This window comes from Toxotes jaculatrix, chromosome 4, assembly GCF_017976425.1.
Source record: "Toxotes jaculatrix isolate fToxJac2 chromosome 4, fToxJac2.pri, whole genome shotgun sequence".
Taxonomy (NCBI): domain Eukaryota; kingdom Metazoa; phylum Chordata; class Actinopteri; family Toxotidae; genus Toxotes; species Toxotes jaculatrix.
In genome coordinates, this window is record NC_054397.1 from 11,648,342 (window position 1) to 11,663,145 (window position 14,804).

General features: G+C 40.2%; 2 protein-coding genes across 2 annotated transcripts in view; one reads left to right on the plus strand and one right to left on the minus strand.

Moving 5' to 3' along the window:
• ctnna2 (catenin (cadherin-associated protein), alpha 2) overlaps positions 1 to 14,804 on the minus strand; it is a 319,620-nt gene that overhangs the window by 111,991 nt on the left and 192,825 nt on the right. The window lies entirely within an intron of this gene.
• lrrtm1 (leucine rich repeat transmembrane neuronal 1) lies at positions 3,321 to 6,805 on the plus strand. The gene has a single exon (XM_041036606.1). It carries the CDS (start codon positions 3,842 to 3,844, stop codon positions 5,417 to 5,419), a length of 1,578 nt encoding a protein of 525 aa, XP_040892540.1. The 5' UTR covers positions 3,321 to 3,841; the 3' UTR covers positions 5,420 to 6,805.

Below are 14,804 nucleotides of genomic sequence, written 5' to 3' on the forward strand. Positions count from 1 at the left end.
GTATTATGAGGCCCATGGTGGCAGATGCAATATCTAAGGTTACATTGTGTAATTCCAGACAGTCAGAACAAAGTATAGGGCTGTTAGGTAATTGTGGTTCCTTGGTATAATTATCGTAATCAAACTCCCACCTGATTTTCAAGCCAGCCTCTGTTCTACTACATGCAGCGAGATAATGCATTTTCTCACAGGGGGTCTCATTTCATTATCATCATCTGTCTTTCTAAAAAGTCTACAAATTACTTAAGATTTACTGACCAATATAGGATCAACTTCATATTGACCAATAAAAACAGCACCACTCTATTATGCAGAAGCATACTATCAGAAAATTGAAAAGAAGAGAGACGAATTTTGAGTATTGAAGAGTTGAATATTGAGAGATATTTGTTTGTTAAGTGATGGAACAAAATGCCTTTGGGGCCCATTATAGCTATCACCAACTATATATAGTATAGTCGCCACTCATTGAGACATTTCTGATGTGCGGCATAAAAAAACATTTGGTAACACACTGGCATGGGTGACCCTGCTCTCCGTTACTTGCTAATGTACTCCAAACAGATATCTGTTTATGTACTCATTGATTAGAATACAGTCAACAACAAAAATCCACACCAAATCTTAGCCGCTAATTCATTATTTAAAGCTTGGTTAGATAAACAGCCGTGGTTTGCATAACAGACAACAGCTTAAGAAAAGTTGGTAGTGTAACACTCAGAAAGGCCTGTACTGTTGTTGCAGTAATGGGTTATACCACTGGGTGGGGGACTTTTTATTTGATGAAATTAGTTTAAAATGGTCTATTTTACTATCCTGTTCCCAGTAATACTGAAGCTAATTATCCTGATTTACCACTTAGTTTACTCATGAGTTTACTCATATACAACTAAGGAGGAGAGATATCAGATATCAGATAAAATATAGTTGGTAAGTGTGTTAGTCTATAGTTGGTGTGTTAGAAAAAATATAGTTGGCAAGTATTGTAAAATAAAATAGAGCTTACTTAACACCCCTGTCTCTGTTCAGTTAGGTTGCTATTGTACAGCTAATGCTAATGCCATACTACCAGCTCAAACACAAACAACAACATTACAATAACTGACTACCAAAGCAGAACATACAGTATGAACAGTCACATGGTGGTAAACATGGTAAACATCTGTGAAAATAGGCCCCAACCACCTGGGCTTCTACTTTTACTCAGTTTAGCTCTAAAGAGTCTTTGATATATTGGTATCTTCTATTTAACTTGTATTTTAAAATATATTATCATTATTGTTAGATTTAGTTAATAAAGCTGGGTGAGGTTCTCTGTCTGCAGGAATCCAGATTACATGTTTAAAAAAAATCAGGGTAAGAGTCAGTGTCAAGAAGGAAAAACAACCAGCTGTAACTCCTTTGCAAAGGAGAAGGAATTGGTATTGCTATTTGCAATAACAACATACTGTAAATGTTTATTCTGGGTTTTGTCCTACACCATCGAAGCATATTTTTTTGTTTCGATATTTATTTAGCTGTATACACAAGTAAGTGAGCCTCTTTTTTTTCTTTAAGAACCAGTGAGCATAGCAGCTTGATATCAAAGTAATGGCATCTGTCAGTAAAAATGCAGTGAACTCTGAGAAGGAAAAAGATCAGATGGGGAGAAAGTTGGCTGGTATGAGGAATGTAAGGCAGTGTCACAGCTCATTGTCTATAAAAATTAATGGGAGAACGACGACGAGGCTAGGACTGACTCCAGAGAAGTGCAAAACAAGGCAAGAGCGGACCTTCAGAAAGAATATTTATATTATAGTTTTATGCTAATATTATGTGGCAAGCAATTACATCTGTATTCAGAATGGATAGGCTAGCCATAATTGACAATGACATAGAATGCCTGGCTACAGGACAGTCATAATGAATGAATGTCATTCTCTGGCCTTGACTCGTTATATTCTAGCCTTTATTGTTAGCAAGGCTAAACAATGAATATCAATAGACTGAGACTTATTCATTACAAAAAATCATAGTTGAAATCATACTTACATGATGATGAGTACATTTAAATTGCATCTTCATTACTTTCATGTTTTATATGGCTATAGTGTTGAGAATATGGTGAATTTTAATTACAATATTTCTTCTGTTTTTTTTTTTTCTCCTATATGTGGACTCTCTTTTGATTTTTTAATATGCATGCAAATGGTTCTCTGCTTTGGAGGTGGAAATAATATAGGACACCCTTTCGTTCACTGGATGAATGCCATTTTGCAACTCTGAAATCAGAAAACTGCTTTCTCACAGCAACGTCAAAGGAGGCAGACATAATATGGCCCAATTCATTACAGTCGGTGAAGGAAGGAAGGAGGGAGGGAGAGAGGTGGGGTGGGGTGTGGGGGGGGGGGGGGGGGGGGGGGGGGGAGCAAGAGAGAGAGCGAGAGGGAGAGAGAGAGAGAAAGAGAGAGAGAGAGAGAGAGAGAGAGAGAGAGAGAGAGAGAGAGAGAGGAGGGGGGGGCGTTCATTAAAGCTCCTGGTTTAAGCCCAGCCCATTCTGAATATGTAAATGTCTCAGGCACAGAGAAAAACACAGCAAGAGAAAAGTGAGGAGGGGAGAGGGAGGAAGAGGAGGGGAGCAGCATGAACAAGTGAGTGAGCGATCAAGGGAAAGAGAGCAAGAGAGTGAGGGAAAGAGAGCGAGCACTCTGAATTGTGAGTGGCTTACGACACTCAGTGAACAGAAGGTGCTTCTGCATGCGCTGTCAGTGTACTGGTCTGCTGCAAGGGATTGCGCGCTCCTTTGCTTCCCACATTTACCGCCCCTGCCTGCTTACCAGCACCAGCCTTCAGCAGCCTCTTCCAGCTGGCTGAGAAAACACCCGGAGAGCAAGGGAGTGAACGAAACCTGCAAGCTACAGGGGATGCGAGCGGCTTCTTAACCGAGATGAGCCACTGAGATGACAAGGAATACTGTTATACAAGAAAACAGTGAACAGGGTTCACCTCTGTAAATCCTTTTTTTTTCTCTCTTGCATCCGTCACTGAAAGCATGATTACCCGCTTGAATGGATTTAAACCTTACAAGTCAGTGATTGCTTCCAGAGATGGACGATAATATGTGTTGACAGATCTGCTGAAACTTAAGCGGGAAGGGGAAGAGAAAAGAGCAAAACAGATATTTAAAAAGATTTTTCCTTGGGTCCTTTTTTTTTTCTTTCACTGGTTGTCTCTTCTTCCCTCTGATCATTGCAGCAGAGGACTGCGGAGGAGCAAAAGAGACAGAGCTCATGCATACAGACAGGGGAACTTGCACTTCCTACCATCTCGCTGAAAGCTACTTGAATTCCTTCTCTTTCTGGCTCTTTCACTTGAGGAGAACTAAGACATTGTAAGCCTGCCAAGGATCTGGTGTCCACTGAAAAGAGAGAAGGGAGGGGGGGAGAATTTGTACCACAGTGGGGTCTTTTTTAGATTCGCACATAATTAGTGTTGGGGCACAAAGCGAGACGCTGAATGGAGATTGTCAGCTTTTGGATAGGGGTGAGTAGGAATCTTTTCAAATAAGCTCTATCAGTGAGGACAGTTTTATTCTTTTTTTTCACCCCCTCTACTCTCCACCCACTGCTTGATATCTTGACATAAGCACAGAGACTTGTCCTCTATCCTTTGCATTTTCTACAAGGATTCCCTTGGTTGCCTAAATAAAAGTGATATCACTGTCTACAGCTTAGACACAAAAACGTAACGAAACAGATTATTAAATTAATTAAATATGTTGTGATAAATATGATGTGAAGGTGCAAAAACAATATCCAGAGTGGTTCAATGGACATTTTCTTAGTGACATCCCTGGATATTTATGCTAATGGATTTCCTTCTAATTGGACTGTACTTAAAGTGGCCACTGAAGAAGCCCCCTGGGTTGATACTGTGTTCACTGGGCATTTTTCTAAGAACGGTTCCCTTGGTAGAGGGGGTTTGTCCAAGGCTGTGCCGCTGCGACAGCAAGCTGCTGTACTGCGAGGGGCTCAACCTCACAGACATTCCCCGCAATCTGAGCAGTGCCATGGGCCTGTCCATGAGAGAGAACAACTTGACCGAGCTGCGTGAAGGCCAACTGGCTGGTTTGTCACAGCTCACCTGGCTCTACTTAGATCACAACAACATTGACATTGTAGAGGAGGGTGCATTTGAAAGGCTAAGACGAGTCAAGGAGTTAGACCTGAGCAGCAACCGGATAGAGAGTCTGCCAAATGGTACCTTTAGGCCCCTCCCAAACCTGCGTATCCTGGACCTCTCATACAACAGGCTGCAGGCACTAGAGCCCGACCTGTTCCACGGCCTTAGAAAGCTCACCAATTTGCATTTGCGCTACAATGCTCTCAAATTTGTGCCAGTGCGGATTTTTCAAGACTGCCGGAGCATGCAGTTTCTGGACTTGGGATACAACCAACTGCAGAGCCTGGCCCGAAACTCCTTCGCTGGCCTCTTCAAGTTGACTGAGTTGCATCTTGAGCACAATGAGCTGGTTAAAGTCAACCTAGCCCACTTCCCTCGTCTCATCTCTTTACGTACTCTGTACATGCACAACAATCGCGCCACTATTGTTGTCAATACCCTGGACTGGACATGGCATTTTTTAGAGAAGATTGACCTGTCAGCTAATGAAATCGAGTATATTGAGCCACATGTTTTCGAGAGTACACCCAACCTCAAGGTGCTAATGCTAGACTCCAATCGTTTGACCTCTGTGGACCAGCGCATCCTGGATTCATGGTCATCTCTGGACAGCATTACCCTGGCAGGGAATGACTGGGAGTGCAGTCGCAACGTGTGTGCCTTGGCCTCTTGGCTGAGTGCCTTCCGAGGCCAGCGTGACAATTCCCTGCTGTGTTCAAGCCCCGACACCGCACAGGGCGAGGATGTGTTGGATGCTGTCTATGCTTTTCAGCTATGTGAGGATCCCCCAATGGAGGTAACTACAGCAGGCCTGTACGCCTCTACAAGGGATCTGGCCCAGGGTGGCTCTGTGTTCCTGGGCCCCTTTACTCCCAACCCTTATGAGGGTGAGGGTAGTGAGGTGGTCACCAGTTCTTTCACTGTCACAGTGGGCCATGATGACGTGGAAAGCACCATGCAAATTCACAAGGTGGTGACTGGCACCATGGCACTCATCTTTTCCTTTCTCATCATAGTGCTCATGCTGTATGTGGCATGGAAGTGCTTTCCAGCCGGAATAAGACAACTGAGGCAGTGCTTCAGCAGTCAGCGCCGTAAACAGAAGCAAAAGCAAAGCATGCAGCAGATGGCTGCAATTTCTACTCCGGAGTACTATGTTGACTATAAACCTAACCACATTGAGGGAGCTCTGGTAATCATCAATGAATATGGCTCTTGCACTTGCCAACAGCAACCTTCTCGGGAATGTGAAGTGTGACCCTGCTTTGTGAGTACGTCCTTACCTGTGATTGTCTGGATATACAGTTAATCCCTTTTTTGGATACGCTGGGGAGGGGAATATTGCAGGGACAGAAGGAATAAAGGGATCTTTTGGACACTTTTTACACAGCATCTCACTGTGATGGGGAAGGAGCGTGCTTTACGTGGCTGACTATGTCATGGTGGATTTATGGCTACTGCTGTATACTGCTGATTTTGTGTCCACATGGCATAAGGGGCACCTGACTCTTGGACCTGTTGATGTTCTACGGAAACACAGAGAGGAATACATCATGGGCACTGAGGCTTTTTCCTCATGGATGGATAATTGAGCTTTAATGTGTCTTTCTACTTCAGGACATTTAATTATTGTTTAAAAACAAACTGGGGACACATAAAAGAAGAAAAAAGAAAAAAGAACAAACCATTTGTATTATGGTAAACAATATTTGACAAGCATTTAAAATATTCAAAAACATGTTTAAGTTGGATTAAAAATGTAAAAATAAAAGTCTGTGTAAAATATGTTAAAAGAAGAAGTGCAAGTGTGGATAAAAAATGATACAAGATAATCTATTTCTTTTGTAAACTACAAAAAATGTTTAAATAAATGAATTGCTATTCACAGTAAACTCATTTGTACGTGAGAAGCCTGTCAGAGGGGATGAATGACAATAGACGCAGTCTTTGCGCTTGTGGACTGGAGAGCCACGTCTCTGCAGTGTATCAAACCAAAAAAAAAAAAAAAAAAAAAAAAAAATTAAATAAATAAATAAAATGAAGTACAAAAAAAAAATGAAAGGGGCAGAGGGATATCTGCATCTCATCTCCAATGTAAAATCCATGGTCTGAATCTTAGATCTCTTCTCTGTTCTAACTCTCATATTTGTTGTTTTATCATTCACTGTGTTGGCTCGCTATCAGTGTAGTTTCTTTCCCCCTTCCCATTGCCTATGTGTGAATAGATTCAAATGATCTATTTCATCTTAATCAGTTAGCCTATTTTCATATTATTATATCACTATTTGTGTACCATCCAAGTAAAGAAAGCAGAGTGTCAAAGATCTAAAGCTATGCCTCTCATTGCTTCTCCCTCTTTGGCTTTCACAGAGGTGTGATGCCTCTTTTCACGGAATCAAGCACACTAAAGACAACAATCATTGAAAACATGCTTACTTAAATCAAAATAGAGTTGAAATAGTGTCAGCATCATCGAAGAAATGATCCACCAGCTTCAAGGAAGATTTGCACATACAATATTCTTCACTGTGTTTTCATGTGATGTAAAATGTTTGTTGAATACAAGGCCATTTTGAGGTGTGTATATATATATCCTTCTTCCTCTGGTGTTCATTGTGTAAATTAGTGCACTGACAGATGTTGTGTTCCCTGGGTCCTTTGACATGAGCAGTGTGTTGTGTGAGGGGGTGGGGGAGGGTGTGGGGGTTGGGGGGATAGTGTGAGGGAGATGGAGGATCACAACGACTGCAGAAAGAGGGAACAGACTGCTCTCTAGTGTGCATATTCTCATACTGTGGCTGCATTTTACGGATTCATATACCATATTCTGCCAACTTCCACAGCAGGGGGAACATCAATATAATGAATTTGCAGCAGCTTTTCTGAAAAGAAAATCCAATGCATCAATTTGCATCTTTTTTTTGTGTTATTTTGCGATAAATTAAGATAATGTTTACAACTTGTAAGTCAGCAGGAATAAAAATGTTTCAAGAACTCACGGGCAATCATTACATAATTAGTTCCAATAAGATGAAAAAGTTCTGTTCAAATTTATCAATAAAGACCTGGCTGGTTGTTACAGGGTTAGAGATGGTTTTGGTGAAATTTAAATTGGTAGACCTTGTTGGGGATGATACAGAGCCTGGGAGTTTCCTCCACCTGCAAAAAAGTACACTGGATTTAAGGTCTCTTGGGCAATTATGTCTCTGGAAAAAAAAAATGTTTTGCTGTGATTAATTTCATTTGAACTGGGATAATTATCAGCGGTCCTGAAATGAAATCGTTTTAACCAAAAATGGCAGCAATTAGTAAAACGGGCAAACATTTTTACAGTACTCTGTAGAAATATTGCTGGGATCGGACAAAATTGCAAGCTCTTGAAAATAACTGATTAAATTTGAGTTAATTCTTGTAATCACAAGATCGCCAAACCCTGGAGGGACTGACAAAGTGAGCCGCTGGATGTATATTTCAAATTACCTTCTTTTCCTCCCACAGCTCATAGGATTTCTCTCAGGTAAAATCCCATCACATACTAATCATCCATATTAATGCGAGGGGTATGCTGGGAATTCAGTGTTTTGCACTTGAGTGCACTGAATTGAAGCCATTTTCTTATACTATTCTTCGATAAATGCAAGAGGTAGTAAACATGCATTTCAGGTTACAATATACATACCTAGGATGGCTATAATTTCAAACAATTTTATCAAACGATTTCTTTCAAAATTCTATCAACATGGAAGTCATCACTCAATTTTCAAAACAGCAATGTTGGCTGTATATTTTTATGTGAGGTTCTGAGCACAATTGTGTTCAGCGAGTTTGTCTTCACACGTATCCATTCCAAATGGTGCTGAATTATTCGTTTTTTCATCTGAAACTGACCTCAGCCATCTGGACCCTATAGCAATCATTAACATCAAGCAACTGTCTGAGGAAGTAGCCCATGTAGGATGAAAAATAAAGGTGCAGTGTGAGCAATTTTTAAAGCTACATTTCGTTGTCAAGATGAAGTATAATGCCCACAATGAACTTTCAAGTTTGTTTTTTTTTGGCTATGAACATATTGACTGACTCTGGTTATCTAAATTAATAGTCTGTATGCACTGCATGTGTTGAGGTAACAAAAGCTCTAAACTTTGTAGTTGTTTGTTAGGAGACGCGTTTTAGGGAGTGATAGCGTCTGTGGGATTTATGATCCATTTCTTATTTATGGTACTGAGGGCGTCCCACTTTAAGACTCAACATAGCTGTTAATCATAACCTGCCACATTGTGAATGCAAATGACTGCAGTATGTATGGCAGGGCATCATGATGAGGACAGAGATTTATTCTATTCGCTCCATCTCCACATCCTTTCTAGAATTTTCACCCTCTTCTAACAGCCCGTTAAACATGCAACTGCAGGGTAAATTTGAGGTTGTGAAGCTTCATTTGTATAAATATTGGATGATGCCTGGCAAAGAGGCCAGCACCGGCACCGCTATTGATTTCATTTCACTCTATTCTTAAACAAGCAACCAGGGCAAAAGGTGATGGAGAATGGCCCTGAATATTTTAAAAGCTTTGAGTCCTGAGGGCTGACGTTAAACTACTTTAGACTTATCTCTATCCCTCCTCACCTTTACCTTCTCCCTCTTTCTCCCTCTCGCTCTGTCTCTCTTCTCTTCTTCTCTCTGTGTCCATAAGACACGGCAAATGTAGAGAAAAACATCAATTCATCTAACTGACAACAGATCAAATCTGTGCTTGACCTAATCCTGAGGTGATAATTCCCTGAGGGGAAATATGTGCTCTCAGACAGCATCCATTATAAATGCCTTGATTGATGATGTTCAGTAAAAATCAATACAGATGAGTGGTAACCAAAATGATCATAGTAATAACAAATATGTTCAACTCTCTCACACATTTTCAATCGTAAACTCGTGGCTGAGGATGATATGTTTTATTAATGTGGAAATCCATAATTATTTGGAAGATGATGAGTAGTTGACATGGGGATTCTGAGACTGTCTCACACAAATCAGATCACTGTTCAGTCAGAAAAAAAAGTCGCCATTTAAGAGGAGCTGGGCAGGAGGGCGTGACATTTGTTTTGTACTTTGCAGAGCTACAGCTGTTTTCCAGCCAGAGGATAGAGGACATGCAGGGGTTATACGTACAGTGCACATACTAATAGGTCTGAAGGCATTATCTTGTAGCAGTTGTATATAAAACTGAGCATGTGGTGAAGGTGGACACATCCAGCTACACCTGTGCACATGTGTGGTTATAAAAAAGCAACAACAGACATGGAAATCATGTGATGTCTGGCACTATATTGTTATGAGTGCAATGTTGAGATGAGAAGTCAGAAAAGAAAGGTGGATATGGTATAAATTCTTGAACACAAGGTGTGGGTCAAAACTAAAAGTCAAACACTAACAATGGAAAGACCCTAAAGACTCAAACTGTACAGGGCTCTTGTTCAAGCTGCAAATTGTAGAAAACAGCAAATCTGGTTTTATAAAACATTAAAACAACAGTGGGATACAGTTTTTAAAAAACAGTGTATGCATGTCTATGCCAGTGTGTCTGCATGCACTGTGCAGGGCCTTTCCTTGTGAAGTGGTGTGTGTGTCAGAGACAAAACATCACTCTGCAGATCTTTGGGAAAATAGCTTGCATCACAACCTGCAGCAAGGAGGGGGGGCCCTTAGAGACGCAAACAGATCCTTAAAAAATAAATTAACCTGGCTTCCTGTGAGGGATATCGATCGGGCAACATTCTGCCTTCTCATTGGGACTGGGACTTTGCTGCATAATAAACGCTTAACACCCCCTCATAACTGGATGGAGAGCTAAATCATGGGTGGCAGCATGTACTGCAGTAGGCTGTAAGGAGCTGGTGATGACTAATGACAATATGTGGGTGGCTTTCCACTGCTTCTTTTATAACAGGTGGGTTATCAGGATCAATATTCTAATCATCATCAACATTATCTTTCAATCCAAAACCTCTGACACACAATTTTCTCGCTTATTGTTCATTCCCTTCTGTTCTGCCTTCCAAATATTGCTGCTGTCACTGTTATAAATGTGATATTACTGCACTGAATTCAGTGATAGCAACTAAGAAAATCCTGATGTTTATGTACAAGCTGAGGATTAATTGTAGGAGGGCAGCAAATGGAAAGTACACTCACACATTATACAGTGTAGAGAGGTCTCCCCTTTCAAATAAAAGATTTTGATGTTAAAACTAAGGAAAGCTTATATATTACTTCCAAAATCTCCCCTTATGAAAGCCGAACAAACTGTCAAAATAATAACTTTACTAAAACAGACACCAGTCCAATAGGGCACTATAATTACATTCATTACTCAGGCTAACTCTCCAGGCACCCTATAGCTCTCTACGCCCACTGCTTCATTTACATGTACCATAGTCAAACTACACTGAATTAATAACAATGACTGAGGAGTCATTATTCTTCCCTACATATGGTGCTGGAGGTAGAACAGTGGTGGCTGCTGAGGAAGGTGAAACTGGTTTAAGAATGGGGGCAAGGCTGGCAGCTGAATATTCATTACACTGAGCCAAAGGGTGGAAGAGGAACAGGGAACTTGTGGCCATTATCATTACTATTATTATTACAGTTATTATTAGAGTGCATTTTCTAGTTCCGTTTCTTGCTATGGCTAGGCTGGATTAGCCTATGCTAATGTTTTGTCTTGCATTTAACATAAAACATCAGGGTCAGTCAGTGAGATAATACATGGCAACAGCTGGGCCTGCATCTGGGACTCCATGTAACCTGTATAAGAGCAGATGTGGGTCAGCGCCTAATATTCAGAGTATTAACGGTGGCTGAACTACAAAGCTTTATTCGGGACTGGAAGCAGGATTTTCTATTCATCTATCATTGCTATTCATACCTTTACAGATAGACATGGTTGCAATTGATGGGATATACAGCAAATTCACAATGGTCTATGCATCTGTGTTTTGCCCTATTCCTTATATGTCAATAGTCCTACAAATGGTTATGTTAAATAAGATGCCTGGAGACATGTGTCTAACACATACTCCAGCACCCACACAAAGAGAAAGCAATCAATAAAATGCATAATGGAGCCTTCTGCATCTGAATTTGTACTGTAAGTACATAGGAGACCATTCTGTGCAAACACAATAAATTATTTCAATTATGGAACAGGACTTGCTGTATATATATGAGGATTATAGTAAACTCTCTGACAACTTTATCGTCTTAAAACAAACACGAAATAATACAGACTATTGCAAATGGTTGATCTCAGAGAATTTTTTGCTTCAAACCATGCAAACCGTGCAAATTAGTGTATCCAGACGGCACAAGTACTTTTAAAACTGTATCACATAAAAATAGATGTGAAATATTTTGTGCAAGTTAGAATTTACAAAGCTAGTCAATGATATTATAATGTTAAAGAAAGAGAAGAAAAGAAGTTAAATTTGATTCAAGGTACATTTTGCTTCGTACCATTCTAATGAAGAACAATATTCTGCGTATCTGTACTTCCTGCAGATCAATATCAATACAAAGAAGAAATCTATTAATATATTTGTTCACCAGGCAGCTGTAAAAAAATTAGATTATGAAGTCTGAGAATAACAAAAAACAAATACAACACATTCGATTTTTTGGAAAAACATTATGGGGCCTCACAGATTTTAGACTTTAAACTTAAATATCAGCCAAATTGCTATTCAGGGGACACCCTGGCCTTTTCAACAACTATAAATAAAGCTGCCCCGAATGAACATTTAGATTCAGTGTTAGATGTGGGGGCCCCAGCAGCATTTGAAAGAACTCAAACAAACAAATGCAAAGAAAATGAATTAAAAATGCATGCTGGGACCTGATTTCAAAACAAAGCCTTTTTTGTCTTCTTAGTTGATGACTTTGTACTCCTTTGCCCAGCAGACAGACATCAGCTCAGCTTATTTACCATTCATACAAAATGAGTCATCAGCACAACTGCATCATGCTTCATTGTTCACAGTCAGATCACCAAAATAAAACTGACTCACAAACAACTCTTTGATTAAGCATTTTAAATGTATGGCACAGCTAGGCTGTAGGAGACTGAGCTTCATCTGAAACTAGAATTACCGCAGCACGGGTGTACGCCTCCGCCAACCAGCCACAGTGCAGTTTAAAATCTATGCCTTTCCAGACATATAATATATGTAGTGAAGACTTATGGAGTTGACTAATGGCCAGAAAAGTGTTTTTGCAGAAAATTATGATGTCACAGTTAAGTGGACCTTTGACCTTTTGGATGTGAAATGTCATCCCCTCATAATTTTATCCTAATTAGACATTTGTGTGTGAAAATTTGTAATAATTAGCATATGAATCCTTGAGTTATGGCCAAAATCGTGTTTTGTGAGGTCACGGTGACCTTTGATCACCAAACTCTAATCAGTTCATCCTTGAATCCCAGCGAAAGTTCAAACTTCAAATTTGAAGAAATTCCCTCAAGGCGTTCCTGAGAAATCATGTTCATGAGAATGGGACGAACAGACGGACGAACTGGTATACGGCTCTCGCTGGCGCAGAGGCATAATAAAAAGTTAACACAGGTTAAGGGAAGTAAAAATAGACAGCATTTATCATTTCCCATTTATCTGATCAGTGTCAGGATGAATAAATGCTATTCTACCCGCTCTCCTTGCTCCCTTTCTCTTCCCCTATCTGTGAGGGCAGATTGGCATCTCTCCAGTAGCCAATGAGATTGGCTGCATAAATGGAATTGCCCCATTCTCCAAGTGTCAGCCGAGCAAAAGGGAATGTGTTCACTGTTTACAACACCATTGTGCTAAAACTAAATACTTAAGATGCAATTTTGGTAAACATTCTCACTGTGACAGTCAATGCACACGAGCTAATCCAGCCCAGAGGCTTCAAAGTAAATATAACACATGGACTTACCTGTCATATTCAATGCAGGGCAGAAGACCAATGGATGCACAAAGAATGCAGAGAGGGAGAGAGAGAGAAAGAGAGAGAGAGAGAGAGAGAGAGAAAAGAAAATGTGTGTTAAAGTATGTACTTTTTCCATTTGAATTTATGACATCAAAATAGGTTTGTTAAAATATCCTTATGCTCAAAGGCAAACAAGTATTCACTCAGTTCAAGATCACAGATTTTTTTTACAGAGACAAGCAGACAGTTTGAGAGTGCAACAGATTGCAGTGAGATTCGACAGCCTATGGCAGAGTACAGTGGCGTATTTGCACTGCGTGGACCAGGCAGCCCGCAGAACCATAGTTAAACTGACAGTGCATTTAATGTCTAACTTGCGACAGCCATCGTAGTCGACAGTGAAAAGAGGAAGAGCAGAAAGACCACCTTTTATTGGGAGACTGTGCTGACAAAGAGCTGAGACAGCCAACGGTGACACTGGCATTCCGTTCTGCCAACCATGCAGCGCAGCACAACACTACAATACAAGTCTGTGTAAGTTTATAACACCCCTTCTGTGCAATCTAACAGTGTTATACAAATGTGCTTGAACACGTCATTGTTGCCACTTCACACAAATGTTGGTATGCACTGCTGCCTGTCATCTTGACAGGTGTATGATCCTTTCCTCATGAGTGTCTTGTTATATTTTAAAGAAATACAAGTAGACCGGAGGTAAGAATTTGAGTGCTGCTCATGTGTAACACATCTTATGCACTGATGCCCTGACACATGTACCTTAATGAGTTCAGGTGAAACCATCACACAAATTTGTACTGGGACAGTGGCGGAAAGTAACTAAGTATTTACTAAAGTACTGCACTTAAGTACAGTTTTGGTGTACTTGTACTTTACTTGAATATTTCCAGCAGTAGTTACACTTCTACCCCACTCTATGGAGAAATATGGTACTATGCCTTAGTTACTAGCTACTTTACAAAATTTACGAATTTACATGGCTTAGAAAACAAAACATATTGTTATTATTGTTTCTGGCTTATGGCTCCTTATATCAGAGGTGTCCAAACTGTTCCACAAAGGGCCATGTGGCTGCAGGTTTTGGTTCCAACCAAGCACCAGCACACCAGACGTGATCTCAGTCTTCAGACAGTTGATTGGTCAAACTGTGTGCTCTTCATTGGTTGCAACAAAACAATCTGAGTACTTCTTGCTGGGATAACAGCTCCCTTTCACAGTGAAAAGGATTCAAGCTAAATATTACTACCACAAGTACTACTAATGTGAATAATAACAGCAATGATAATAAAACAACTCAAAAATGATATCAAATGGTCAATTTACACAAACCAGAAAGGCAATATGGTTGATGTGATGTGAGATCAATGTCAGATTTCTCCAATCTGCTGTTGCATACAGCTGGTGACTAATTTGGAGTTATTTCTTTCTAAAGGCCACATGGAAGGTAAAAGAAACTCAGTGCAGTTTAACTCCATCACAATGAGTTTAAATAAAGCATGACATTGAAAACAGCTCCTGAATCATTGGACTTGAGATATTCTAGGAATCTGCATCTTCAATCAATCATCTGTGAATCTGTGAACTGTACTGTTTTATTTCATGTGTCAATTTGCCAACATGAAGCACAATCAGTTTCCAGGAATGCCTAATTTAAAATATTGGCA

Coding starts and splice junctions, on each gene's coding strand:
- lrrtm1 (XM_041036606.1), top strand. CDS start 3,842: ATGCTAATGGATTTCCTTCTAATTGGACTGTACTTAAAGTGGCCACTG.